At 52.0% G+C, this 27,997-nt stretch overlaps 1 protein-coding gene across 3 annotated transcripts; it reads left to right on the top strand.

The window, feature by feature from the left end:
- Positions 1-32: 32 nt before the first annotated feature.
- On the top strand, positions 33-27,515 carry SMG5 (SMG5 nonsense mediated mRNA decay factor). 3 transcript variants are annotated; one of them, XM_064282714.1, is made up of 22 exons: positions 34-250; positions 4,011-4,109; positions 4,628-4,751; positions 5,121-5,277; positions 8,641-8,730; positions 9,657-9,746; positions 10,409-10,487; positions 12,584-12,709; positions 12,815-12,883; positions 13,306-13,514; positions 14,194-14,331; positions 14,500-15,099; positions 16,373-16,548; positions 17,725-17,800; positions 18,493-18,668; positions 19,601-19,759; positions 23,398-23,457; positions 23,819-23,978; positions 24,406-24,496; positions 25,315-25,389; positions 25,794-25,932; positions 26,114-26,305. In XM_064282714.1, the coding sequence occupies exons 1-22, from the start codon at positions 177-179 to the stop codon at positions 26,195-26,197; spliced, it is 3,051 nt and encodes a 1,016-aa protein (XP_064138784.1). In that variant the 5' UTR covers positions 34-176; the 3' UTR covers positions 26,198-26,305. The 3 variants fall into 3 exon arrangements, with proteins under 3 accessions (XP_064138783.1, XP_064138784.1, XP_064138785.1); XM_064282713.1 differs by lacking the exon at positions 25,794-25,932 and having other exon boundaries at positions 33-250; positions 26,114-27,515; XM_064282715.1 differs by lacking the exons at positions 34-250; positions 4,011-4,109; positions 4,628-4,751; ... (1 more) ...; positions 9,657-9,746; positions 25,794-25,932 and having other exon boundaries at positions 26,114-27,515.
- Positions 27,516-27,997: the final 482 nt, after the last annotated feature.

Below are 27,997 nucleotides of genomic sequence, written 5' to 3'. Positions count from 1 at the left end.
ATCGCGAGATTTGACAGGCGGAGGAGGAGCTGTCGCGGGCAGCGTCCTCACAGCGATGGCGGCCGAGCAGGGCCGGCGGTGGTGGCGGCTGCGGCTACGGCTGGATATGGCAATGGCAGCGGCAGCGGTAGGTGGCGGGGGCCTGTGACCGGGAGCCGTCCCCGGACCCGGGCACCATGAGCCAAGGCCCCCCGACAGGGGAGAGCAGCGAGCCCGAAGCAAAGGTCCTCCACACCAAGCGGCTTTACCGGTGAGAGGGGCTGGGGCGTGAGTGCAGCAGCCGAGGGAAGTGGGGGGACAGCGAGGGGCGGGGCTTCCCGGACGGGCGGGGGCCAGGTGCCGGGCTGGGCGGCGGGCGAGGGAGGAGGGTGCAATTTTGGAGGGAGCAGGAGGGGCGGGGCTCCGTAACCGGGATGGAGCTGAAGGGCGGAATTGGGTGGGTGGGAGGTTTGGAGGGAAGCACGTGGAGGCATCCCCTCCGCGGTGAACTTGGGGCGGGCACTGAGCTTTGCGGGTTTGTGGTAAGAGGCTGGGAATTGGGGCTGGAAGGGTTAGAGAGGTGAGGGCGGGGCCGCAGATAGAGAAAAACCCGGAAGGGAACGGTGCTTAGAACCCTGTAGGGGATTCCTGCGGGCCGGACTTAACAGGGAAGAGCCCCGGACTCAAAGCCAGGTTCGGGTCATTGCTTCGCCGTTTTCTGACTGTGTGACCTTGAGTCTCGGTTTCCTTGTCCTTAAAAGGAGCGATTCGGATTGGACAAGCTCTTGAAGCCATTTATGACTCTATAAATTTTGGGGAGTCTGAATGAGAACAGAGAGGCTGGAAGGCTAGTTGCGTTCGACAGGAAGGGCCATGAAGGACTTTGGGTTCAGGGTGTTCTTAGGAAATGGGAGCCCACTTCAGGGCCCTCAGGGACTCCTGAGTCTTGCCTTTCCCCCAGCCTCATGACTGCAGTCCCTTGCCAGGCAGCTTCCATTCCTGGTTTCTGATTTCCACGGTGTTTACCCACTCCTCAAGTCACATCTTCGCCCTTCAGCCTCTGTTGGGAGCAGGCCAGTATGAGCTTTTCCCAGCCTGGGTTGAGGATTTGGGGGGTAGGGCAGCTAGAACATGGACCCCAGAACTGGATCAGAATAGGAGGAAGCGTAGAGAATGAGGTGAGTTTTATGCCCTTTTAGGGAGAAGAACTTGGGGTTTTCATTTATCACAGGCAATAGAGAACAGGAGTGTTTGCATGAGGAAACTACCTTCAGAGCCTTGGCCCCCATGTAGGCAGTGAAAGGGTCAAGAGCATGTTGTGTTTTCTTCCCTGAGCAGGCATCCTGCCTCCTCTGGTTTTGTAAGCCAGAAGGCAGAAGGCAGAGGGGAGCATAGGCTGCTCCAAAAATAGAAAGGTGATCCAATCCAGCAGCCCCTGGGCTCCCACTGTGGGCTGCCCCGGGCAGTCCCCAGGCAAGTAAGGAGTTAGCTGGGGGTGGGTGACACGTGTGCCTCGTCATGCTGCCGAGTGTCAGCGCTGCCTGTCAGACAGAGCGTGGGCAATGTCTGCAACATTCCTTACTAGTCTCCAGCTTTTAGGGATGGCTGTGGTCATCTTTCTTGTCATTCTCAAATCTAGTTCTTTCTCAAGCCACTACCTTCACAGGTCTTAGCTGACTTAAGCTGGTGTGTTTGTGCGTATGGTTTCCATGTGTGCACATGGGTATTTGTACCTGCAGTTGCATGTTGTTGGCTTTGAGCAGTGTGGAAATTTGAGGTAGCCCGTCTCTGTTTTTATTATTTATTATAGCAAGGGCGATTGGTGGAAGGAAACTAGCGAAGGAAGATCTGACTTCTCTGCCCAAGATAAACTTGTTAGACTATAAAGCTGCCACTCACACTCCAGTAAATTTGGGAAACTCCCACAACCTAGTTGTTTACTCAAATAAAGTTCTGAAATGTTTTAAGCACTCAAAAGGCAACAGGAGAAGGGATGCTGGAATGGATAAAACCAGAAAACCCATTGCCATCCAGTTGTTTCCGATTCATAGCAACCCTACAGGACAAAGTAGAACTGCCCCATAGGGCTTCCAAGGAGCAGCTGGTGGGTTCGAACTGCTGACGGTTTGATTAGCAGCCTGAGCTCTTAACCATTGTACCACCAGGGCTCTGAAACAAATAAAAGCACCAATTAATTAGGCAAATTAATTATTTCTTTTTTCAGCATTTAAAAAATATTAACACCGTGTTAAGCCTGGGATTACAGTAGTGAATGAGTCACAATACTGGTTTCTGTACAAACAATTTAGTGGAAGGAGCTTATGGTCTGATGAGGAGTGGGGAAAAGACTGCTGAACCCTTTCAGATTTGAGATCTTGGAATTGGAACTTCTTAGAGTAGTGATTATTAATCATTTTTGGATTGAGAAGTCTAAGGAGCGCTCTGGAGCCTCTCCATAAACACAAACACATACCACCAACACCTTAGATCTCTCCATGGCATTGAGGTCGAGAAGCCCTGCCTGGGGACTAAGCTGGCATGGAGTAAATCACTGATGGCTGCCAGATGCTATCCCTGGCACCGAGGGCCAGACTGGCTAAAAGGGTTTGGCTGCCATCTCTAGGCAGCCCAAAAGGTTTTTGGAGAAATGCGGAGCTCTCAGATTGCCTGTGAGAAGGCCTTGATTACTGTCCCACTCACTCAGCTGGGTGCTGGTGGTCACTTTGTCCTTTACAGGACAGCTTTTAGTGGTGTTCCACCTAAGCCGCCCCAGCCCAGGAACACAGTTTAGTTTGTTTTGGGAATCATCACTCCCAGTTTTTTGGTTGCTTTTATTTCCACATATGTGCCTGATTCACCTATTGGTGCCTATCATGCTCTTGGTTTTACCCTTCTGGAGATGTCACCTACCTCTGGCACTTTTTGGCTTTCGATTGTAGACTTTCCTTGGCCTTTTATTTGCTGTGATGACAAACTTACTTCTCAGGGCTTGAGCCTTAGAAGGATGGAGACTAACACTTATTGAGCACTTATTATGTCCAGGTGCTGTTTTGAGTGCTTTGTGTATATTGGCTAATGTAATTCTTACAAGCTAGATGATGCTATTATCCCCATTTTATAGATGGAAGAACTGAAAGATAAAGAGGTTAGGTATTTTGCCCAGGACCACTTAGCTGCTTAGCTGGACAGAAGTAGAGCCAGGATTTGAACCCAGGCAATCTGGTTCCAGAGCCTTCACTCTTAACAGTATGCTAAACAATTCCTTTAGTAGAATCCAGCAGACTAGGTTGAGTGGTGAAATGGACAGTCCACCTTACAAATAAGCCACTCAAGAGTCCCCTCCTACTTTTCCATGCCCCACTATTTCAAAGCAGAATTTTATACAAGGGATGCCTTCCCTTTATGTCAGATAATAACCCCGTGCGTAATAATGATTTACTCATTCCGCCATCATTTATTGGATGCCTATGGTATACCAGTGTGGTATATAAATTATTTTATTCTATCTTCACAACAGTCCTCTGAGATAGCTGCTATTATTTCCATTTTTATTGATGTGGTAACTAAGGCTTAAAGAGTTTAGGTAATTTGCCCAAAGTCACAGAGTTAGTAAGACACGGCCAGGGTTCAATCCCTGGATTTTCTGCCTGACATCACAGCCTGTGCTCTTTCTATGGGGGAGGGTGTTACATAGTTTCTCTTCCTTGACACTGTTGACGTTTGGGCCAGGTAATTCTTTGTTGTGGATGGCTGCTACTGTTGGGGGGCAGGGTATTTAGCATATCTCTGGCCTCTGTTCACTGAATGTTAGAGTACTGCCTTCATCTCCAGGGCCGGGAGGGGTGGGAGGGTGGGAGGCTGCCAGATCAGGATGGAGACTGTGTTCATCTTGTTTTGTACAGAGCTCAGCCTGCCACCTTCTCCTGGTTTCCTCACCCCTAATTCTTTAGCTTTTCCTCTAGAAGCAGCATCCCGGTGTCCTGTGTACCATGCATATGTCTCGGGGGCTGTTTGCTTGTCTTTCCCTGCAGGGCTGTGGTGGAGGCTGTGCATCGACTTGACCTCATCCTTTGCAACAAAACTGCTTATCAAGAAGTGTTCAAACCAGAGAACATTAGCCTGAGGAACAAGTAAGCCGGAGACTCTAAACCCCCTCCCCACCAGATCCTTATTGTTTCCCTGCCACTTTCCACCCGAAACCCTGTCAGGTGTTGTTCTCTTACTTCGTGACCTTGTGGTATCAGGATGGGCTGTAAAGTCTCTGGCCTTTCTAGGAGGGGTGATGGCATCCCTCAATCCATCTGCCACTTCTACATCTAATAGACTGGTACTACAAGAATAGCAGTTGAGTTGCGGGAGTTGGCCATACTACATAATGAAGGGAAAGAAAGGGGATAAAAAGGATAGAAAGGTACAGGGGAAGAAAATGAAGATTATTAAAATTTTTGTTGCTTCCTGCCTCTATCTTTTGGGGCTCCCACTGCTTTCTTGAACTTCTGTTATCCTGGATCATATTGACCCTTTGGTGTCTTTTGGGAGGCCCATTGATTCATTGGTGGATGTATTGGCAGAAGCCTCCTTGCCTTCGGTCCTTGTGTCCCCACCAAGGGATGGACAGTCTCTTTCATGCTTCTCTACACCCTCCCAGGCTGCGTGAGCTCTGCGTCAAGCTTATGTTCCTGCACCCAGTGGACTACGGGAGGAAGGCTGAAGAGCTGCTATGGAGAAAGGTATATTATGAAGTTATCCAGCTTATCAAGACTAACAAAAAGGTAAGAGAAGGTTCTAGAACTTGGGAAGGAACTTGTCTAAAGAGGGGAAGCTAAGGATGGAAGAGACAGCTAGAAAGCGGGCCAGAGGACGGTCAGAGATAGAGAAGCCAAGGATGAGATGGCAGGAAGGAGGCAGGGAGGCAGTCTTGATTAGCACTGGAGAAGGAAGGGAGCCTGGTCCCAGAGGGGAGAGCAGAGAGGTCGATCTGAGGGTGTGGGGGTAACGCCTGAGTGAGAGGAGATGTGGGTGAAATTCTAGCGTTAAGGTGGCTGTAAGTTTATTTCCTCAATGAGATGGACAGAATGGGAGAGGAGAGTGGTACTCTGTGCCTGTTGCTTAGCCATCCCCTTCCCTTTCCCAATCTCTAGCACATCCACAGCAGGAGCACCTTGGAATGTGCCTACAGAACACACCTGGTTGCTGGTATTGGCTTCTACCAGCATCTCCTTCTTTATATCCAGTCCCACTACCAGCTTGAACTGCAATGCTGCATCGACTGGACGCATGTCACCGACCCCCTCATAGGTCAGTGAAATCTGAAAGGTGTACTTGAGGAACAGAGTCACATGCCTCCACCTCTGGCCTTCTCATCCCTCAGGGTTTGTGTAGCTTGTGACCCAGCCAGGCAGAGAATGTTCTAGCGAGACGTACGAATGGTTCATGGAGTTCTCACTTATCCAAACAAGCATTTGCTGTTAGAGTAAAGATCTTAAGGAAAGAGAGAGCCTCCCTTGCTCCATGATTGTGGACCGACGTGGGCTCAGGGGAGGGACAGAATGATCTAGAGTAGATCTGGCTCTGGAAGATGGTATTAAGAGCATTTCTTTTCCCCCAGCTCTCTTCTCAGTTGAATTTGGCCAGCACTGTTTCTTTTCACTTTAGAGCTTGTTTCTCAGTATTCGATGGACATATTGAAATTTTTTGAAATGTTGGGAAAATTATAAACCTTGTCTAAGTACAAACCCCTTCTCTGCCAACTGAGGAAATGGCAGCTATAGTTTTACCTCCTTTTCTAGATGGTAGTTTTCTCTTTAGTCTGGCCACATTTAGAGGCTCTTCCCCCAACTCTTGCTTTCTACCTCTTCCATCTTCTCACCCCATGTGCTTACCCTTACCAGGACGCAACATTCTGGGTCGGAGATGGAGGTTGCATCCTTGTCACCACCATGGCAGCATTCTCTGGTCCAAAGGCAAGCATCTGCTTCTGGGGGCATTCCCCGTTGTGGCCGCAGTGCGGCCTATAAAAGCAGGTGTTCCATACCTGGGATCGTCGGATCCTCATAGGCTCTGTGAATAGGATTCAAAGCATCCAGTAACTTGGATGGAGAAAAATTGTAATTTTACTAACCTCTGAGAAGTTAATTATAAATGTAACTAATAACTGTAGTCATATTAGCAGACCTGTCACTTTGTCAGTAATAGAATCATTGATATTTTCATATCACATTCTGCTCATTAGAGATACCTTGAAATATATTTTACACTCAGTGCCACCTTGAAATTACAGAACGGGTAGTCCCCGACTTGGGACAGGGTCCCTTTCCGATGACTCAGTCATAAGTTGGTTCTAATGTAAGTTGAATATCTCATTTTTTTAAGTTATTACTATTGCCTTTTATTATCAGTATCTTGATGAAGCCAGCAGTGTTTTGAACAGTGAATCATAGAATTGAACATCTGTGAGTGATAATATCAGCAAATTATGCGCTGCAACAGATTATTCACAGTAAGATGTTAAAGAAAAATGGACGGTTGTAAGTGCAGTTTGCTGTAACTTGAATACGTTGTAAGTCTGGGACTACCAGTAGTTATTAGATCCTCCACTAGATCTTTTTTTTTTTTTTTAATTTTATTGTACTTCAGGTGAAAGTTTACAGGACAAGTTTATTTCTCATTCAAAAATTTATATACGTATTGTTTCGTGACATTGGCTGCAATTAGATCATTATTTAATGCGTTAATAAGCACATACGTTGCTCTAGCAGACATTTAAGACAATACTTGGTTTACTGTTCCTCAACGTAATTGGTTTTCTTTGTATTCCTATGTATACTTTGCATTTAAAAACAGTATTTCAAAGCAAAATATTATTCTGAGATAGTGTCCATAGGCTTTACCAGATGACCAGAGGGGTCAGCAGCTTGAAAATAAGGTTAAGACCCCTTAACTCAAACAGCTAATTCCCCCAAACGCTTTCTTTGATCCCCCTTTTTTCCCTCCCTCCTCCCTGTTAGTCATATCTTCATTGGTGCTTTCTCCATTCAGCCAGCTCAGAGGTGTCTCTGTAGCGAACCCCAGGAAGGGCTTTTCGGAATGGGAGCTGCACAACCAGGAGAGAGGCTACATGGTGGAGCGGTTAGGAGGAAGGTCTCTGAAACCAGACTTCCTTCTGAATCCTGGCTCTGCCGCTTACCACTGTGTGACCTTGTTTTTCTCAACTGTAAAATGAGAGTGATAATACTATTTCCTGGGGCTGCTGTGAGGATTAATTAAGTTAATACTGTAAAAAACTTAGAGCACCGGGGACATCTCACTCAATTGGCATAACATAATTTATAAAGAAAATGTTCTACATCCTACTTTGGTGAGTAGCATCCAGGGTCTTAAAAGCTTGTGAGTGGCCATCTGAGATATTCCACTGGTCCTACCCTGTCTGGAGCAAGGGAGAATGAAGAAAACCAAAGATACAAGGGAAAGATTAGTCCAGAGAACTAATGGGCCACAACTACCATTGCCTCCACCAAACTGAGCCCAGTACAACTAGATAGTGCCCGGCTACTGCCATCAACTGCTCTGACAGGGATCACAATGCAAAGTCCCAGACAGCGCTGGAGAAAAAGGTAGAACAAAATTCTAACTTACAAAAAAAGACCAGACTTACTGGCCTCACAGAGACTGGAGAAACCTTGAGAGTATGGCCCCGGGACACCCTTATAACTCAGTACTAAAGTCACTCCTAAGGTTCACCCTTCAGCCAAAGATTAGACAGGCCCATAAAACAAACAGTAATACATGTAGCTCAACAATGTATACGAGACTAAATAGACTCATCAGCCCAGGGGCAAGGACGAGAAAGCAGGAGGGACAGGAAAGCTGGGCGAATGGGAAAGGGAAACCCAAGGTCAAGGGGAGAGTGTTGACACGTTGCAGGGTTGGCAACCAATGTCACAAAACATTATTGTTTAATGAGAAACTAATTTGCTCTGTAAACCTTCATCTAAAGCACAATTAAAAAAAAAAAAACTTAGAAGAGTATTGGGACTTGGGAAAACTGCCACCTGAAGAGCTCAAGCTGTCTGAACTGAAAGATGTGGGTGAAAGGAGAGATGAGAGTTCAGGCATATTTGGGTGTGACCACCACCAGACTCCTTGGGCAAGGCAGGCTCCCCTTGTCTCCTTCACGGGCAGACCCTCCTTGCACCTTCTTCTTTTCCATGGACCTCCTCCGCTAGGCAGAGGCCAGGAGTATTTGCCTTGGCCTCATTCAGATTCTGTTCTTCCTGCCAAGTTAGTTTCCCATCTTTGCCTCAACCATTTATCTTTATATGGGTTGCTTCTCCAAGACACCTGTGACCTTCCTAACACTTCAGCCTCATATCCGTCTACTTTCTGGAAGCCTTCCCATGATGACCTTCCCCCAGAGAGCTGTCCTAGGTTGAGGGCCCTGGCTCTCCTTTTCCAGTTTCTTCCTGTCCTGTGAATGAATCCCATCTGTAGCCTCTGTGTCCCTACCTATGTCCTGGATGTGTGTCCTTTCTGCTCCATGAGACAGTGTTCCAAGGCTGAACCTGGATTCTCAGTCTCCTGTCTCCACATAGGAAAGGTGTTTCCCACAGGTAGGGGGCAAAGGAACGGGCTCCTAAGTCTCTTTCTTTGTTTCTCTCTCAGGATGCAAGAAGCCAGTGTCTGCCTCAGGGAAGGAGATGGACTGGGCACAGATGGCGTGCCACCGATGTCTAGTGTACCTGGGGGACTTGTGTAAGAATCTGCATCTTTCCTTCTCTCTCTTTTGGACAACAGAGCAAGCCCCAACTGCTTCCATTGTCTACCTCCGTTTATGTGATTGGAGCGCAGGAGCAGTCACTTGGCCTCTCTCATAACTTTTCCCTTCAGTCTGCTTCTAACGATCCCTTCTTTTCATTGCCCTTCATGAGTCAGAGAGGAGCAGTGCATATGGGAAGAAGGACAATACCAAAGTCAGGATGCCAGCTGTTGCAGTAGCAGATGAGGACGATTTGAACTGGATGTCTTCTCCTTACTTGGGATTTTCTTTTCTCTTTCTGCACTCCTGTATGAGTAGGAGCTTTAGCAGGAGAGGCGTTAAAGTGAGACCTCAGGGAGGACTTACCTGCTTGACAAATGTTTTTAAGAATGGAAGAGTACTCTCTTGTTTTATGGCCCCTGGGTCCCTGCTTCTGGCAGACAGAGGTTCCTCATGTGTGGCTGCTGGGTACATTATCTCTTAGTGACCCAAGGCTGCTTCTCTCCCTGCCCCCAGCCCACCCCTCATAAGACTAGACTGACCAGAGTGTCATTAGTTAATGTCTTCCCTCTAGAATCGAGCAGTTGCACTCCAGAACCAAAGAGCAGAGGTCTTTCCAAGCTATTATATATGCTGCAACTCCCCTCCACTGGGAAGAGAGAATCAAGAAGAGCCTGTTATCTTACAAACACTAAATATTCTTTACATTTTGAACCTACCAGCAAGGAAGAGAGAGTTGAACAATTTGCCCATAGTCATGCAGATTTAAGACTGTGCCAGAGACCCAAGCAACCTGCCTCCTAGCTCAGGTATCTTCCTCCCAGGCTCTTATTACAGCTCCTCAGAGTGGACTCCCAGATGAGGGGAGGTTTTCTGAAACCCAGAGTCATCACGTTTCCCTTCCCTCCCTTCTCTCTTGCAGCACGATATCAGAATGAATTAGCTGGTGTAGACACTGAGCTGCTAGCTGAGAGATTTTACTACCAAGCCCTGTCAGTAGCTCCCCAGATTGGTAAGTGGACCCCCACTTGGGCCTCCCAACCAAGTAGCATTTTCCAAGAGGAAGACAATATTGTTGAGATGGCAGGCAGGTCATCCTTACTTTCCCCTAGTTCCTCCCCACCCTTAGCTCTCTCACTTCACCTTTGTCATGCATTCTCCCCCTTGCTACACACACTCAGAAGATGGTAGAAGGGGCAGAGAAATGGGAAAGTCTTGAATTAAGAAGGAGGGAGGCAGAAGAGAAGGAAGAGAGAAGATGGTGGCTTCCCTGTCCCTGAGGTCTCTCTAGAAAAATAAGATCACACTTTGGCTCCATTGCTGGAAGAGATGGGGATTAGCGTGTAGGAAGGAGAACTCAGGTGAGAAACTGAGCTGGGAAGATGGAGGAGAGGGCTCCATGGAGTCCCATCACCTTAAAAGAGCCAAAGAAATGGCACCCCTTCAGTGCCGGTAACCCCTGATGGGCCAGGCAGGAATAGACTGATAGGAAGTGAGAAGAGATCAGGAATCTCCTGGAGGGACAAAATTAAGCCACTAATCACATGAGACACTAGTGTCACCTGGAGACCAGCTCTTCTCTCCACAAGCTCACTGATGCTTAGCATTGGTTGGGCCTGGCTGTTTGGCCTGAGTAGTACGGCCTCAGACTGCGCAACTTCTCTTTCTCGCCAGGAATGCCCTTCAATCAGCTGGGCACCCTTGCAGGCAGCAAGTACTACAATGTGGAAGCCATGTACTGCTACCTACGCTGGTGAGTATAAGCTGACTCTTTGCCAGCCTGGCTTTGCTTTCTCTCTTCTGTTCCTCCCTTCTCTAGTTCCTGGCTGAGAATGAAACAGGAAAGGGAAAATTGAGGATTCCTTCGCCTCTGAGCCAGATGGATTTATAGGCACTTAGCTATAATAGCTTTCCACTATCTTATGCAAAATACAGGGCTGCTGTCTTCCTGAAGAAGGGAATAAGTTTGATAAAATATTAACTAAAGTGGCCTGTTATAAGAACCTCAGAATTAATAGAGCTTCAGTCTCTGTCTCTTTCTTTTTTTTAATTTTATTTTGTTGTTCTTAATTGAGAATACGCACAGCAGAACGTACACCAATTCAGCCATTTCTACATGTACAATTCAGACACCTGATTACATTCTCTGAGTTGTACAACTGTTCTCTCCTTTTCTGAGTTGTTCTTTCACCATTAACATAAACTCACTGCACCCTAAAGTTCCTATCTAATCTTTTGAGCTGCTGTTGTCAGTTTGATCTTGTATAGATAGTTCTTAAAAGAGCATAATTCTCAGGGCAGACTTTTTTTTGCTAGTTAAACTAAACTATTGTTTGGTTTTAGGAAGACTTCAAGGGATAGTTTTGGTTTAAGTTTTAAAGATTATCTCAGGGCAATAGTTTATCCAGCCTCCAATGGCTCCAGAAAGTCTGGAGTCCATGAGAATTTGAAATTCTGTTCTACATTTTCCCCCTTTTGATCAGGATTCTTCTATGGAATCTTTGATCAAAAAGTTCAGCAGTGGTAGCTGGGCACCATCCAGTTCTTCTGGTCTCATGGCAGAAGAGACAGTTGTTCATGGAAGCAATCAGCCACACATTCCATCTCCTCCTTCCTCTGTTGGTCCAGGCGAATAGAGACCAATTGTTGTGCATCGGATAGCCGCTTGCAAGCTTTTAAATCCCCAGGCACTACACAACGACCTGGGAGGTAGAACAGAGAGCTTCGATCTCTTGATAGATAATACAGCACGGGGGGCCAGGTTAGCAGGCAGGGTGTATTACTGCTTCTTAGGGCCTGACCCTCGGAATAAAAACCAATTTTGTTAGTGCCCACAAAGCTGAGTAGGCTTAGGGTAGTAAGTCAACATAACGAAATGCACGAGGCTGATAGAATGCAGTGGTTATGTTACGGTGAGAATAAAGTGCCAGGAAAACTGAAAAACTGCGCTGTCACCGTATCGGGGCTGAAGTCTACCCGAGAAGCCCAGTCATTCTCAGAAGAGGCTGTGTAGTGAGCTGGGCTTCCAAGCAAAGGGAATGTGTCGATCTTCATAGCTTAAGTGGCCAAACATGAGAGTCATTTTCATAATTCTGTGCAGTTCCGTGTGCCGTGATCCTTGGTTCACCTGGTCAAGGAAACCTAGTCCCTGTTTCAGCAAGGTATTTGCTTTTGGGGTGCCTCATCTATTCTGGATCAGTGCAGACTATGTTTATTTTAAATATGACGACCAGGTGTATAACCTGTTGGCCCGGGACTGGACGATGTTTCATTCTGTTATACGTGAGGTCGCCAAGAGTCAAAGCTGACTTGACAGCAGCTAACAACAATAACTAAGTTAAATTTGTAACATACCGCAGTATCAAGTGTCCCACGTATAGATAGAGGGGAGATTAAGGCGTCTTTACTCTGATGAATCCGGAAGAAGTTGTATGTGTGTGTGTATTTTATCAGAAAAGGAGGATAGCTCGTGAGTCTTTCAGTTTGAGGTGGAAGGTGAGACGAGGGCAGCCTATGTTTACTAGTATTTACTGGAGTCCCTGGGTAGTGCCATCAGTTAACATGCTCAGCTGCTAACCAAAAAGTTGGAGGTTTGAGTCCACCCAGAGGCACCTTGGAAGAAAGCCCTGGCAATTTACATGTGAAAAAAAGCAGCCATTGTAAACCCTATGGATCACAGCTCTACTCTGACACACATGGGGTTGCGGTGAGTTTGAGTCAACTTGACGGGACCTGGTTTTATGAGCGTTTACTAGTAACATCATTCCCTAAAGCTCTGACGAATGACCTTTCCCCTCTCCACCTCTGCCCCTGCTAAGACTCAACAGTTTACCTCTGTAACTCCTTCAGCATCCAGTCGGAGGTGTCCTTTGAGGGGGCCTATGGGAACCTTAAGCGGCTGTATGACAAGGCAGCCAAAATGTACCATCAGCTGAAGAAGTGTGAGACTCGGAAACTCTCACCAAGCAAGAAGCGGTGAGCGGGGTCTGGGGAGAGCCACGGTCTTTCTGCTGTTGGTACAGAAGGGCCATAGGGAGTCTGGAGCCATTGAACATCTACCTTGGGCTCTTCTCATTTCAGATGTAAAGACATTAAGAGGTTACTGGTGAACTTTATGTATCTACAGAGTCTCCTGCAGCCCAAGAGCAGGTGAGCATAAGCAGGAACTGAGTCCTGAGCCCTGTCTAGGATGGCTTCTTTACAGAAGGGGGTTTGTAGGGAAGGGACTGGACTGTTGAATTCTGCTTCTCAGTTGGAACTTCTCTACCCAGTTAGTCCTTTGTTGTCAGCCCTCGTTCTTTTTCCAATAATTCTGTGCACATCCTCCACCTCCAGGCAGCTGACCCTCTGGCACAAAATGGGTGCTTAATAGATGTTGAATGAAGATGTGGCTGAGTGGGAAGCCCTCTTGTTGTTTTGTCTGCTTTGAAAATCAGTCCAGCACTGTCCCCTGCTGCTGTCTCTCAAGTCTCCCTTGCAGGACCCCTTGGTTCTCTCTGAATCTCTGTTGCCAACTTTTCCCCTCCCCAGCCCTGTCCCTGATTTCCCCTGTTACTCCTGCCCTTCTACAGCTCGGTGGATTCAGAGCTAACATCACTTTGCCAGTCGGTCCTGGAGGACTTCAACCTCTGTCTCTTCTACCTGCCCTCCTCACCCAGCCTCAGCCTGGCCAGTGAGGATGAGGAGGAGTATGAGAGCGGCTATGCTTTTCTCCCGGACCTGCTCATCTTTCAAATGGTCATCATCTGCCTTATGGGCGTGCACAGCTTGAAGAGAGCAGGTAGCCCCCCTCACGTCTCTCTTTCCTCCCAACTGACTTCTGGGATCTTCACTGGCCTTTTCTGCAGTTCCTCATTCATAAATTTCCTTCCATAAGCAGCCCCTTCCTTCATCACCTGGGTCACTGCTTGGTGGTAGAAGGGTGAGGGGCAAGAAGCCCTGTCCTAAAGGAGTATCTGGGGAATGAGCAAAGGCAGCCTGCCTTCCTGCTGCCCTGCCCCAGACACACACACCCTCAGCCAGGTCGCAGGCAGAGTCAAGGGTATGGACACTTAGCTGATGATCCACACAGAATTCAGACCTTGTTGGGGCAGGTAGGCAGTTCTGGAAGCCTTTCTGGCGGAGGAGTCTGGAGCACCAGGTTGGGAGGAAGGAGGGGTAGGGCTAGATGTGGAGGTGCCTGGGACATGGGCAAGAGCCCGCATGGGGGCATCACAGCCAGGGAGGACGAGGTGGGATGAGAGGATGTGCTTATATGAGGGAGCGCAGTGTGGCCGGGCACGTTCTAGGTGACAGGAGGGATAATGGTGTAGAGACCTGGGAAATCTTTCTTCCCTAGGAGTAGCTTTGAGAGGTAGTTCGGTCCTCGAAGGGTTGAGAGCAGGTGAGATGGGTTGGAATTGATGGTGCCTGCCCCTCGTCAGGCCTGGGCCCCTAACGCCTGGCCTTCCTGGCTTTAGGATCCAAGCAGTACAGTGCAGCCATCGCCTTCACGCTGGCCCTGTTCTCCCACCTCGTCAATCACGTCAACATCCGGCTGCAGGCTGAGCTGGAAGAAGGCGAGAACCCCGTGCCGGCATTCCAGAGCGACGGCACGGGTGCGGGAATGGGGAGGCTGTGACTGGGAGGGTTGGTGTGGGGCGTGCGGGTCACGGAAGGGGAACGTGAGACTTACGGGGGAGGGGCGGAGGCATCGCTGGAGAGCCCTTTCCAGCTTTCCGGCTCCGCTTTTTCCCTAGGCTACACCTGACCTTCTTCTTCCACAGATGAGCCAGAGTCCACGGAGTCACTGGAAAAAGAGGAGGAGCCAGGGCCTGAGCCACCTCCGGCAGCACCTCAAGTGGGCAAGGTCAGAAAGAGCCGTAAGATCTCCCGTCTCTCTTGCCTGCGCCGCCGCCGCCACCCGCCCAGAGCTGGCGACGACAGTGACCTGAGTGAAGGCTTTGAATCGGACTCAAGCCATGACTCGGCCCGGGCCAGCGAGGGCTCAGACAGCGGCTCAGACAAGAGTCTTGAAGGTGGAGGAACGGCTTTTGATGCTGAGACAGACTCGGAAATGAACAGCCAGGAGTCCCGATCAGACTTGGAAGATATAGAGGACGAGGAGGGGGCACGTTCCCCAGCCCTGGAGCCCCTGCGGGCCAACTCAGAGGCTCCTGAGTCCCTCAATGGTCCACTGGGCCCCAGTGAGGCCAGCATGGCCAGCAATCTCCAAGCCATGTCCACCCAAATGTTTCAGACCAAGCGCTGCTTCCGGCTGGCCCCCACCTTCAGCAGCCTGCTCCTCCAGCCCCCCACTGAACCTCACGACTTGGCTGGCTGCAGGCCCTGTGTCAACGGGGGTGTGGGCAAGCCCTCAGAGCCAGGTATGTGGGCCTCCCGTTGTCATCCTGCTCTGGTCCACACCTCCATGCCAGGGGCACTCACCTGAGGGAGGCCACTGTGCTCTGCAAGTGACCTCTCATTTCTACCCTTGAGGTTTTTACCCTGAGGACCCCTTCTGCTCAGTGCCTTGTTCCCAGCTCCCAGCCCATTTCTTGGTCATGCGGGGCCTTGGACTTATGTCTCTGCCACTCCACCCTGCTGCCTGGATTTGGGGCTTTCCTGACCACGTAACAACTGCAATAGCAGCTTCCTCCCCTAGTGCCACCCTGGGTCCCTCCAGGGCTCCTGGAAGCTGGAAAAACCAGCCCCGACCAGGGCAGGTAGATTAGAAAGAGACTCAACTCCTGAGGACCTTCCCCACTAAGGGAGTGGCAGTTGAGTAGCAGCAGGCGTTTGTTCAGCTTGGTCTCCGCCAGGCACGAGGCTGAACTTTGTTAAGGTGCTGTCTCACTTAAGTTTCACAGCGGTCTTGGCGTGGAAATGTTACCATCCCTGTTCTGAATGGTGTTCTTTACCTCCATGCTTTGGGATGTGGTGCTCCCTCTGGATGGCACATTTTTTTCCCCTTGTCCCAAGCCTGGCATTTGGCTAATTCACTTGCCGTCTAGTTTTTAGGTTGAAAGTCACTTCATCCTTCCTGTGGGCTGTAGCCTTTGGTACTTCTCTTTTTCCACTCCAGTGTAGTTGTCTGTTGACTTGTCTGTCCCATCTGTTGCTGTACCTCTGGTACCTGACACAGTGCCTGACACATGGCCGGGGCTTAGGAAATGTTAAATAGCTGAACGATGAAAGAAATGAGATGCTGGTGCTCAGAGAGGTGAAGTGCCCTGCCCAGTGTCATAACCTGCAACGTAGAAGAACTGGGAGTTGAAAGTAGTTCCTTTAACTCTGGACCCTTTTTTCACCTCCTCCCTTGCAGCTCCCCTCCGACTGTCTGCCTTGCCTTCCAGCACAGAGTAGGCACTTCATAAATATTGATTGCATCAATAGCTGTAGACCAGCTTCATAAATTAGCTTGTGTCTGAAAGAAGCATATTTAAAAGGCACGAGGTTCTTGGTTTAAAAGCAGCCAGTTAGTGGGCCTGGAAAAATTGGGCAAGGGTCTGTAAGTGAATTCCCCCATCTCTCATGTAACAGAATTGTGCAGAAGAGTCCAGGCAGGGCTGGGGCAGGCTTCTTCCACAGAACTGGGGCCTGTCACCAAGCGCCTATTAGTCGTTCATCTCAGTTTTTTCTCTGCCACTCACCCACCAGCCTCTGAGGAGGGCTCTGAGTCAGAGGAGAGTGAATCCAGTGGACACTCGTGTCGGAATGAGCGCAGCACCCAGGAAAAGCTGCAGGTCCTGATGGCTGAAGGTCTGCTCTCTGCCGTGAAAGTCTTCCTGGACTGGCTGCGAACCAACCCCGACCTCATCATCGTATGTGCGCAGGTGTGTCACTCCACCCCCACCGTCCTTTGTCAGGTCCCAGGGGGTCAGAGGAGGGGGTCAGTCAAGAGGAGCTTGGAATTGCCTCAGACCATCTCAGCAAGACAGGAAGAATTGCTGAGCACCCACTGTGCCTGGGCCCTTCTGCTTTTACAAGAGAAAGGTTAGGCATGAGCTTTGCCCTCAGAGAGCCTGTGGCCTGGGCTGGAATAGAGCTCTTGTGGCCTGGGAACAGTAAGCAGGCGGGAAGTCGTGCTTTGTGTCCCCAACACCAGACATAATGCCTGCTGTTATGAGTAATGTGGAATGAGTGAGGGAAGCGTATGTGTTTGAGGGCTAAACGCGATAGTACGGACTGTGATGCCAGAGAATCCAGAGAAGGGAGAGGCTGTTGAGTAGAGGATGGTGACAGAAGAGGTGGCATCTAGAAATGGTCAGATCTTCAGACAAGGGTTGTCAAGGTGTCCTAGGCTGGGGAGCAGCTAAAGAAGAGTCATTAGCCAGGAGCGAGTCTGGTGTCTGAGAGGCTGGCTGCCGCAGAGGCCAGGTGGGTGTGATGGCAGCCCTTTCCTTCCCAGGTTCAGAGCCTCAATCCTGAGCCTCTGGGTCCTTGAGGCTTTTATTTAGAGTATTCTTTTATTCCATCAGCATGCCTGACCTCCATGAAAACGCTCTTCCCTGTAGTCTTCCTCTTCCCCAGCAAGAGTGTTTGAGTCAGGGTCAGGCACACCCTTGGGTGTGTGTTTATGTGCTGTGACAACTAGTTACTCAGTCATTATTAGTCATTGAGGGAGGTGTGGTAAGGATGAAAATGCTGGGTCGTGTCCCAAGAGAGCTGAAAGAAAAAGTTCCAGTAGACACCACCTCCTCCAACACTAGCTTTTCCCAAGATCCAGAAAGTCCTTCCTGGAGCCTCACTGCCTCCTTGACAGGAAGCATCCAGCTGCCTCATGTCATGTTCACCAAGGCTTTGTTGTCCCCTTCCTCATTCCTCAAGGGACCAGCTCTTGTTTTCCAAGTACTCCATGAGCCCCTTGGCCTCTTTTGTTAATTTTTCTGTCACATCCCTCCAAAGCCTCTGACTGTAGCCTCAAATTGTCCAAGCATAGCACTTTCTTGCTCACTGTAGCCCTTCAGCACTATCCCTGGCTGAAGCCCCCTTTCCCTCTATCTTCCTAGAGCTCCCAAAGTTTGTGGAACCGTCTGTCTGTGTTGCTGAATCTGTTGCCAGCTGCTGGCGAGCTCCAGGAGTCTGGTGAGTGAGTCTCTGGCACTTCCCTTCCTGTTCCTCTCCCTCCTTGGCACCACTGTGCCCATCCCCCTCCTGGTAACCCAGCCCTTGGGTAAGGAGGTTAATGGGATTCACTGCCCAGCCTCCTTAGCACACAGCAGTCATTGTGGTCTAGGCCTCTCCGATTTCCCACCCCAGCACTGCCCCACTCTGGGCAGGTGGCCTGGTCAGCTAGGGAACATGCTCCCTGGGGGGATAGCGGGGTGATCAAGAACAAAATGAGAGGAACCTGGAAGCCAGGCCTAGTCCTTGGTGTCATCCTGATGCCTGTGGTCATTGAGTACCAACTTTGACCTCCTGAGCTCATCCCTGCTACCACTTTCCAGCTGGAAAACTCCACCTTCTCCTACCTCTGAGACTCCAAGGACTCTGGATTCTGCTGCAATGCAGGGGTCCCTTCTGTCAGGACCTGCCTGGCTGAGCTGTGCTGATTCTTCCCTCCTGGCTCTGCTCCTCTCACCCTCAGCTCTGGTGTCCTAGAGCTTGGCCTGACCGGTCCTTGTGTGTCTGCCCCTCCTTCCCTCCCTCTCCTCCCACTTTCTGCCCTAGGTGTATGTACTGTCTCTTCAGCCTGGGAATTCCCAAAGCACAAGGCCTGTGTGCCTCTGGCTGGAGGCCCCCCTGGCAGGTGGTCTGATGTGTGCTTTCTCTCCCAGGCCTGGCTCTGTGCCCTGAGGTCCAGGATCTTCTTGAAGGCTGTGAGCTGCCCGACCTGCCCGCTTCCCTGCTGCTGCCAGAGGACATGGCGCTCCGCAACCTGCCTCCCCTCCGGGCTGCCCACAGACGCTTTAACTTTGACACCGATCGGCCCCTGCTCACCGCCTTAGAGGAGGTGAGGACTTCATTTGTCATGATGCTCTCTGCTTGTCAATCATACACTGTAGCAAAGCAGAGGGCTCAGGGCTGGGGGACAGGGTGTACCACCTGTCCAGACAGGGAGAGTCTTTGGGCTACAGGCTATGCTACAGTGAGCCCCATCTTAGCACTCCCCTCGCATTAGCAGGATGTCCGTCCAGAGGCCTGCTGTCGGTGGCTTCTGTTGTAGAACACCTGCTCGTTCCTGTTCTCCAGCTTCTGTAGAGGATGGAGCACATCAGTCTTTAGGACTTTGAAGTCTTCCATCAGTCTCTTTTCTGCTCTGGGCCCGGCCTTCTCTGAACTGAATGTCAAACAATCATAGAAAGAGCTGGAAGGGAACATGCTGCCCACTTACTCCCGTCACTTTCACCCTTGAATCTGTCCCCATACAGGCTATCTGCGGTTGCAGAGAGAAGCCCAGCAGGATGGGGCTGCCAGCCCCAGCCCCCTGCTCCCCCCAGACACACACAGACCACTGCTCCCTTGGCAGCCAGATCAGCTTGGCTTTAGTCTGTTTTGTATTTTAGGATTCTAGGTAAGGTTTTGTTTGGAGGGGAAAGAACGGTTTTGCTGACCCAAAAAATTAGTTGAAAATGTTGATCTAGTCCAGTCCCCTCATTTTACACCTGAGGAGCTGAGACCCAGAGGTGAGAACTGGCATTAGCACCCAGCTCTGAGCCTGGTTCCCTAACCAACCTAGGTGTCTTCTTGCCCTGCTTGCGCACTCCTTTTCTGGCAACTAGAGAAGCTCTGGGCTCAGTGCTGCTCTTCCCCACTCCCCGCAGGCCACAAGCCTTTCCGAGGAGCCCTTGTTGCTGAGCAGGCTGGGGACAGGGAGGCAAGAGGGGCAGAGCCCCGCTGGGCCTGCGCAGCTGGGTCAGGCACGTGTCTCTGTGTCTCCCACAGTCGGTGGTACGTGTCTGCTGCATCCGCAGCTTTGGCCACTTTGTGGCTCGCCTACAGGGCGGCATCCTACAGTTCAACCCAGAGGTCGGCATCTTCGTCAGCATCGCGCAGTCCGAGCAGGAGAGCCTGCTGCAACAGGCCCAGGCCCAGTTCCGGATGGTGAGTCAGGCCCTCCCTTCCCATCAGCTCTGCTCCCCTGGGGCCTGCTGAGAAACCAGGGTCAGAGGCTGGGACTGAGAGAGGGGTTGGGAAAACCAGGGCGGTGGGAGAGGAGGCCTGGAAGGAGACGAAGGGATGGGGCTGGCAGGGCAGGTGGCACAGAGCCTGCGTCCAGACTGACCTGGCTTTGAGGACCGTCTCTGTCACCTCCTAGCCTGTGAAGCTTGCTTTGTCATCAGTTACGTGGGAATAACCGAAGCAACTTTAGGGGTCTTTGTGAAGGTGGAGTGAATGATAGTGCACGTAGGGTACCTTGCACATTGTCTTACGGAGGTGTGTGCTCGGCAAATGTTTCTCTCCCTTTATGACGGATGAAGACTGAGGAATGGAAGGGAGTGGAGGGATCTTGGTGTTAGGCTACATGCAGGTACCCTGCCACCCCATTAAAAGTCTTAATCCCGCCAAGACCCCAAGAGTAGGAGATGGCCTTTGTTACCTCTTTTTCATTCAGTCATTCATTCTACAGATATTTATCGAGAGTCTGCTCTGTATCAGACATGTTGGTATTCTAGGGACCAGGGTTATAGCAGTGAACAAGACAGTCTTTTCTCTTGTGGGGCTGATACTTTGTGAGCAGCATTCTGGGTTCCACAGTGTGGCCTGTTTGATCCTGGGCGTGCTGTCTTCCCTGGGCTGAGTGGCACCAGTACATTTGGGGTGTCACTGTCTGGCACGGGAAGCACAGCCCACGTGTCCCAGCAAGCCTCAGGATTTCTTCATTCCAAGCCAGTACCCTCCCGTACGGCCTTCCTTTCCCCCAGCTCCCCGGAAATGCCCTTCCTTGCTGTCTTATAATCACATTTTGTTAAAAACTTTTTGCGTTAAGGCTTTTATTCCTGTTTCATTGGGTAAAAAACACGGGGCTACAAAAATAATATGGGGAAGTCACACAGCTTCAAAAACATGAGTGTTTTTGCAGGCATTTCCTCTAGCCTACAGCTCCTGAAGGCTCCTGGGGGCAGGGGGCACCTGAAAGCCTCTCTCATGTGGTGCCGGATACCACAGGCCAAGGCAGATGTAGGCCATGTTGCCTACTGGGCCTGCCTCCTGCTCTGCCCAAGTCACAGGCTTCTGCCCCAAGGGCCTGATCCCCCTCCCCGAGAACAGAGAACGTCAATAGTAGTTGTTAGCCATCTCTGGTCATTTAATGAGAGCCTTCTGTATGCAAAGCCTGCCTTCCTTGTGACATCTCATTTAACCCTCGCAGCAACCCTGTGAGGTGGGTGCTGGGATTTTCATTTTATTGATGAGGAAGCATAGAAGGTCTGCAGTTGGACAGACCTGGGTCCTTGTCCTGGCTTTTCTAAGCGGGCCAAGTGGGCACCAGGAGCCACTGCACCTACTCTCTGGGGCTCCAGTGTCTGCCCAGTTCAGAGACCAGAGTATCCTGATAGGACCTCTGAAAGTCACTGTCGTCCCTGGGGAGCGTGCAGATCAATCTGTCTGTCTGCTGGCCTGTGCTGTCGGAGCCTCTTCTGGACTCCCCCTCACCTGCACTGGTTCCCTGCGGTGACCTACATGGGGTTTCAGAAGTACAGTTTTAGCCTAAAAGGAAGACTTAGGGGTTTGATTTCTGCAGTGAGAAGAAGGGAAATTTCTTATCCAGTGTAAAAATGGCATGGGGCTGGTGTCTGATCTCCTGTGACTTCAGGAGGGGGAAGGAGAACCAAGATCAACAGCCCAAGGCTGATTCCTGTGAGATCAGACATGCCTCCTCTCTCCACCGTCTTTACCAGTTCTCACACCAACCGTCCCTCCAGCGGTGCTCTCCGCGTCTCTGCCGGCTTCCATAATCCATTGCAGTGGGCACACAGAACTTGCAGACAATACTCACAATTACGGGGTTTATGAGGGAAGTAACAGTTACAGTTCAGGCTCAGAAACACTCAGGATGCAGTTCTTCCATCAGGACAGCGTCTTCCTAACCGCGCACGCAGGCACACCTCTCCTGGTCCTCGGCCTCTGCCCTCCCTCCGAGGGCCGGGAAGCCCACCCCACCGTCTCCTGCTGCTGAGTCTCTGCTGCCCTCAGGGTTACATCTCTCTCTCTCCTGGGCCCAGGAGCTGCTCCACGTAGGATCCGGGGTCCAGAGGATGTGCTGGCTCCTGGCTGTTCTTCCTGGTGGTGCTGGGATCCTCTCTCCTTCCTCTGGGGTGGGGCGGCCCTCCCCCGGGCTTTGGCCTCCTGCCTCCCTTCCTTCTTTTCACCTACCAGTGTTTCCTCAAGGGGACACCTGGTGGCTGGGCGGGACTGTGCAGGGAGGGGGTGATCATGCAGAAAGCCGAGACATCAGCACTGGTGCGGAAAACCAGCCGCCACCCAGCCGGCCCCGACCCCGCCGGCCCCGCGTGCGTCAGGGCAGGACTCTGGCTTGTCTGAAGCAGATCACCAGGACTTTCCTCGGAGGCACCTCTGGGTGGACTCGAACTTTCAACCCTCTGTTTAGCAGCCAAGCACGTTACCTGTGCCACCTGGGGACGCCCTCGAAGGTCACCAGCCAGTTACTTGGTAGAGTGTCCCTCAGTTTGAGTTCGTCTAGTGTGTTCTCGAGATCAGATGGGGTTATGCGTTCCAGACTAGCATTAAAGCCCCACTCTGATGATGCCGGTTTGCTCGTCAGGAGCCTTCAGCGGCTCCCTGTGCCTTACAAGGGAGCGTCCCCATCCTCTGACGTGGTCTTTAGACCATATTAAGGAGTTCGGACTTCATCCGGAAGACAGAGGAAAACTGTGCAGGGGTGTAACGGGCATCAGATGGGCTTGGAGAGACTGCCTTGCCTGCAGCTGGAGAAGATGGACTGGATCAGAGGCAGATCAGTGAGGCGCTGTTACAATAGTCAAGGGAGGGATGCCGGCTTGGGCTGGAGTTGCAGCAGTAGAGGCGGAGGAAGTGGAGAGGTCTGAGTGGTGACAGGACTTGGAAGTTGATAACTGCTGGGGCTGAGAGAGCGGGAAGAGTCAAACTGAGCTTTCTGACTGGGGTGGAAGGTGGGGTGTCAGCCAAGGGGGGAACACTGGAGGGAGCGAGGCCAGTTTTGCAGAGCCGATGAGGCTGTTGAGGAGGCAGTTGGCTGTGTGGGTCCAGAGCTCAGAGGTGCTCAGGTCTGGGCTGAATCTGCAGATCCGGGAGAACTTGGCCAGGAGATGGTGAGAGAAACCAGGGTGGGTGCCTGGGCAGTATCCCTCCAGAGGGGAGTACAAGCAGAGAGAAGCCCTGAGACACAGCCAGGGGTTAAGGAGGAGAGATTGAGGCTCGATTAGCTGGAGAGTGTGATGGCACAGCCAGGTGGCATCCTGCATGGTGCCAGTGCATGCCATCGGCTCCTTCTCTCCCAGGGTGTCTGCGACACAGTGACCTTCATTCCGTAGGTTGGTAATGGAAGTTCAGATTGCACCTGAGGACTGTTCTCTCTTCCATGCCTCCTTTCCCCTGGTTGAGCAAAAATGACAGAGGTGATTTTATGTGACGCCGTGCCTATTTCAGACCCAGGGGTTCCTTTTGGTCTTCTTGGTCACTGGGGAAGAGTATATACTCTCAGCTCCTCACCCCCAGCTTATCACTTGCCTTGTTCCTCACAGGCACAGGAGGAAGCTCGGCGGAACAGGCTAATGAGAGACATGGCTCAGCTCCGACTTCAGGTAGGAAATGGGGGCCCAAAGGCACCTTCTCCTCCTGATTTGCTCATTGCTTAACCCCACCGGCAGATTCTCACCCTCCGGCTGCAGGCCTTCCTGTTCTGTCCCCTGTGGCCCTCTGTTTCTCACAGACCCTGCCCTGCGGCTCATTGTTCACTGAGCCTCAATGCCCCCGACTGCCTTCACTTGGGTCTCTTCCTTCTCCTTCCCTTACCCTGTGTTTCTGTTTCCGTCTTGCCCAAGGCCATTGGTAGTGTCCTCTGCCCCTTAGCAGGAGGGGGAGGGCCATAAGAGCACCTTGAGCCCCACCCCTGCTGCCCAGGCTGCAGCCCCCACAGCCACACCAGCTGCCTTCTCTCACCAGCTCGAGGTTTCCCAGCTGGAGGGCAGCCTGCAGCAGCCCAAGGCCCAGTCGGCCATGTCTCCCTACCTCATCCCTGACACCCAGGCCCTCTGCCACCACCTCCCAGTCATCCGCCAGCTGGCCACCAGTGGCCGCTTCATTGTCATCATCCCAAGGACTGGTAAGCATATTGGGGAGGTCGGGGGACAGGTAGAATGTGGCTAAAAGAAACTCTGGGCTCTGGGATTGAGAGACCCTTCTTTGGGGTCCAGCTTATACACAGTGCCTTGGTCAAGCTGTACAGCCTGTCTGAACCTCAGTCACTTCCTCTGTGAAATGAGCTTAACAGCCCCTCTTAGCCCTGCCTCACAAGACAGTTGGGAGAAACAGATGAAAAAATATAGAAGTGAAATCACTTTGTGAATTGCGAAGTACAGTGCTGGTCGAAGGTCATGTTTGAAGAACTTCGGGAGCCCTGGAAGGTTCCATGGCCCCGTCTTTTCCTGTAGTGCGTACTGGGGTGAGGGCAGGTACTTTTTGCCGGGCCTCTGCCACGGCAGCCCGAGCTTTTCTGTGTTGTCTTTCCCCATCTCCACTTTGCCCACTAGTGATAGATGGCCTGGACCTGCTGAAGAAGGAGCACCCAGGGGCCCGGGATGGGATCCGCTATCTGGAGGCGGAGTTTAAAAAAGGAAACAGGTGAGTGAACCTGGCTGGATCTAGAGCTGCTGGGATGAGTAAGACACTCACAGACTCTGCCCACCATACGCTAACTGTCTGAGGAGGGAGACAAAGAGATAATTAGAAGTCAAGGTCTGTAGGTGCTGACACAGAGGGTGACCAGAGGAGCCAGGGGCCCTGTGGAGGGGATATTGACCTGCTGTCCATTCGCCTCTGGACAGACACATGACCACCAGTCCCTGGGGAGAGGAGTGCAGATTTCCTCTAGCCCCCAATCCAGGCTGTGGGTTCCTTTTCAGGAGGGAGGTCTCCTGGTCTAGTTGGGTCAGGTGATCAGGGCCCCCACCTTCCACGGAGCTGAGGCGGTGGGGAGGCTCAGGCCAACCAGGGATGAGCAGATGGCAGTGTGTGCAGGTGCTCACCCAGCACAGGCCCCTCCTTCTGGCCTTTGGGGCCACAAGAGGGCTAGGTAGTGGTTTAGGGAGCAGGGAGAACGCTCCCTTCTCTCTGCTGGCTGGCCCACTCCCTCCTCTGCATCTGCCCCCGCCTGATCAGGGAGCCAACAATGCCTGCTTGTTTGGACCTTGTCTCCAGAACCCCTGACTTGAAAAGCGTTTGCTGCTTCTCCCCTCCCAGCTCGTCCCCTGAGAGGAACCAAAGAAGCGATGTTTATCAGGAGGAAAAGCGAGCTGGGCCCAGGGGCCAGGAAGCCGCTTCAAACCGACCTGTGATGGGAGAGATGGGAGCCCCCACCCCCTCCTGCAAAACTGGGCCCCCAGAGCAGAACAATGGCCGGCTTTGTATGCCCTCACCTCCACTCTCATGTCTCCTTGCAGGTACATTCGCTGCCAGAAAGAAGTGGGCAAGAGCTTTGAGCGGCATAAGCTGAAGAGGCAGGATGCAGATGCCTGGTAAAATCTCACCCTCACTCCTGGAGCTTCAGGCTGCCCCCCTTGCTCCTTCTTGAGCACTGCCTGGAGCAGGCCAGGGCAGGCCCCCCACCCAGCCTTCCCAGGGCCTCCTGCAGGTGTCGCTTGGGAAGGAGCAAGAAGCTGCTCCAGCATCTGAGCCCCCTCCCTCTACAGAAGGGTCAGCCTCTCTGCCCTGAGATGCTTGGGCTTGGTGTCCTCAGTCTCTAGGGCCTGTCCCTGTAGCACATCCTCCAGGGCCAGCCTCCAGCACCCCCTGCCCAGGCTCCCTGGTCCCTCTCCTTTCTCCTCAGGTGCCTCCTGGCCCCCAGCTCACCCTAGAGATCCTGGTGTTCAGGCCATGCTAATGCTGGCTCTTGGCTCATTGTCCCTCTCCTCTCCCCCAGGACTCTCTATAAGATCCTGGACAGCTGCAAGCAGCTGACTCTGGCCCAAGGGGCAGGGGAAGAGGACCCAAGTGGCATGGTGACCATTGTCACAGGCCTCCCACTGGACAACCCCAGCATGCTTTCAGGCCCCATGCAGGTGGGTCATGGGCTGGGAGGTGGGGGGCAAGGTGGGATGGGAGGAGGTACTGGAGTGAACTCCATCCTCAAACCCTCCATATAGGTATCCTTTTCTTGTCACCCCTTCCCTAGCCCCTGGACAACTTGTCCTATAGTTCAGAAGGCCAGGACCCCTCATGTCTCCTCTCTCTACTCCACAGGCAGCCCTGCAGGCCGCTGCCCACGCCAGCGTGGACATCAAGAATGTTCTGGACTTCTACAAGCAGTGGAAAGAGATTGGTTGAGACTGACCCCCAAGGCCCTCCAGTGGGGCTGACTCCAGATCTCTCCTGCTCTCCCTGGCAGCCAGGACCACCACTTGTAGTCACCCCACCACACGCAGACTCACGCACGCACACAGGAAGGAAGCCTAGCTGTGCAGAGGCTGCAGGGAGGGCCCAGGAGCCAGTGGGGAGGGCGGGGTCCCCTCTTGCCAAGCTGATGTCAGGAAAGCAAGGAGAGTGCTTGGAGCAGGAGAGGCCTGTGGGTCCCAGGCCAGCCTTCCTGCCTCAACCCCCTGCTGTCCCCAGGGGCAGGTGGCAGGCATGGGTGTCTGTCTCATTGGAGTGGTTTCTAGACCTCTGAGGGGAAGGAACAGAAGAGATCCTTCTTCCTCACCAAGATCCAGGGTGGTTGGGGGCTAGGAGTTTGGACCCTCCAAGCCCTGGGGGAAGAGTTGAGTAACACCTAATGTCTGGGTGGTTCTCTGCAGACCCTTCCCCTCCTCAAGGACCACCCATCCTCCTTTCATCGCCCTTTGTGGGGGCTGGGCAGCTCTGGAGCCAGAGGCTCTTCCAGAAGTGGGGCCTGGTGGGCCTGGGGCTGCCTGTGCTGAGTAGCATGGCCAGCCTTGGACTCCCCTCCTCCCTGTTGCAGGGGCCTCACACCAACCTCTGCTTTCTGCCTCCCTTAGTCTAGCTTCCAGGGTAGGGAGCAGGCTGTGCTTTGTGCTCTTGGCTGCTATGCTGGGACGAGCCGGATGCCAGTAAGCAAAGCGAGGGGTGCAGCCTGCAGTCACCACCCCTTCACTGTTTATTTAGGGAGGGCTTTGCTCACAGCGGAGGGGAGAGCCGAGACTGGGGCCTGCATTCAGGTGGGCAGTAGAAAGGAGAGGCCCACTGAAGCTGCCTGGTCAGGGGCCTGCTGTCCTGATGGGCTTCCGTACCTGTGCCCTTCCCCAGGACTGAAGAGCTGGTGGGGCTGAACATGGGCTAGCTTTGGGGTGTCGAGGTGAATGTGGGAAAATGGGGGCAGAGATCATGAATAGCTCACAGTGGTGAGCGGAACCCCAAAAGCAGGGCCGCGGGAGGTGTGGGCCAGGGTCACCTCAGCCCTTCCCCCTCAGGCTAGTAGCACAGGGCAGGGGTGGGGTGAGGGAGGGATAGCAGCTCTGCTACCCTTTTCCTCCCCCAGGGCTAGCCCAGCTTCCAAGCTGCTTAGAGGAGGGCGGGCTCCCTGCCTCCTCTAAGACAGCAAGGCTGGGAAAACCTGGGTGGGTGGAGACACCCCGGTCCCTGACAAGAGACTGAGAAGCATCACTTAATAAAAGTTCCCCCAAGCCCACTCCCTGTCTGCTGGTCCCTTTCTGTACAGAAGTCTTATTGGAGGGGGGCATTGGGGATTATAGGCTGTGGTGCCTTTGGAGAGGCTTCCTGAAGGTGGGTAGGACAGAGCAGCAAGATTTGAAGGAAGGCCCTCCGAAGTGGTTTGTGAGAGAGACTGTCAGGCTCATTTGACCCTGTGAACTAAGGCGGTGCCCTCAAAGGGTTGATAATGTGGAAGGGGCTGCGGGGAATGGGACCAAAAGCCAGATATGAGTACACTCGGCCAGCTGCCTGGGGTGCCTTCCTAGGGAAGCGTTTGCTGTCAGCTAGATCCTCTGAGTGGGGAGAAACTTTCTCCCTCAGCCAGCCTGAGTCCCTATTCCTGTCCCTCTGCAAGGACTGGCACCTCAAGTTATATCTGGAGGAGGGTAAATAACGCTTGGTGGATCCCTCGTGGTTGAACCAACATTGACCAAAGGCATTTGCTCTGAATCTTGCCCA

This window comes from Loxodonta africana, chromosome 3 (genome assembly GCF_030014295.1).
Source record: "Loxodonta africana isolate mLoxAfr1 chromosome 3, mLoxAfr1.hap2, whole genome shotgun sequence".
Classification (NCBI taxonomy): domain Eukaryota; kingdom Metazoa; phylum Chordata; class Mammalia; order Proboscidea; family Elephantidae; genus Loxodonta; species Loxodonta africana.
Note: the sequence above shows the minus strand (reverse complement) of the source record. Positions and strands in the feature narration are given on the sequence as shown.

Excerpts from the sequence above, each read along its gene's own strand:
- SMG5 (XM_064282713.1), top strand. The coding sequence starts at position 177 with ATGAGCCAAGGCCCCCCGACAGGGGAGAGCAGCGAGCCCGAAGCAAAG. Across the intron at positions 10,488-12,583 it reads ATGTACTGCTACCTACGCTG|CATCCAGTCGGAGGTGTCCT; the intron begins GTGAGTATAAGC and ends TAACTCCTTCAG. Across the intron at positions 24,497-25,314 it reads GAGTTTAAAAAAGGAAACAG|GTACATTCGCTGCCAGAAAG; the intron begins GTGAGTGAACCT and ends GTCTCCTTGCAG.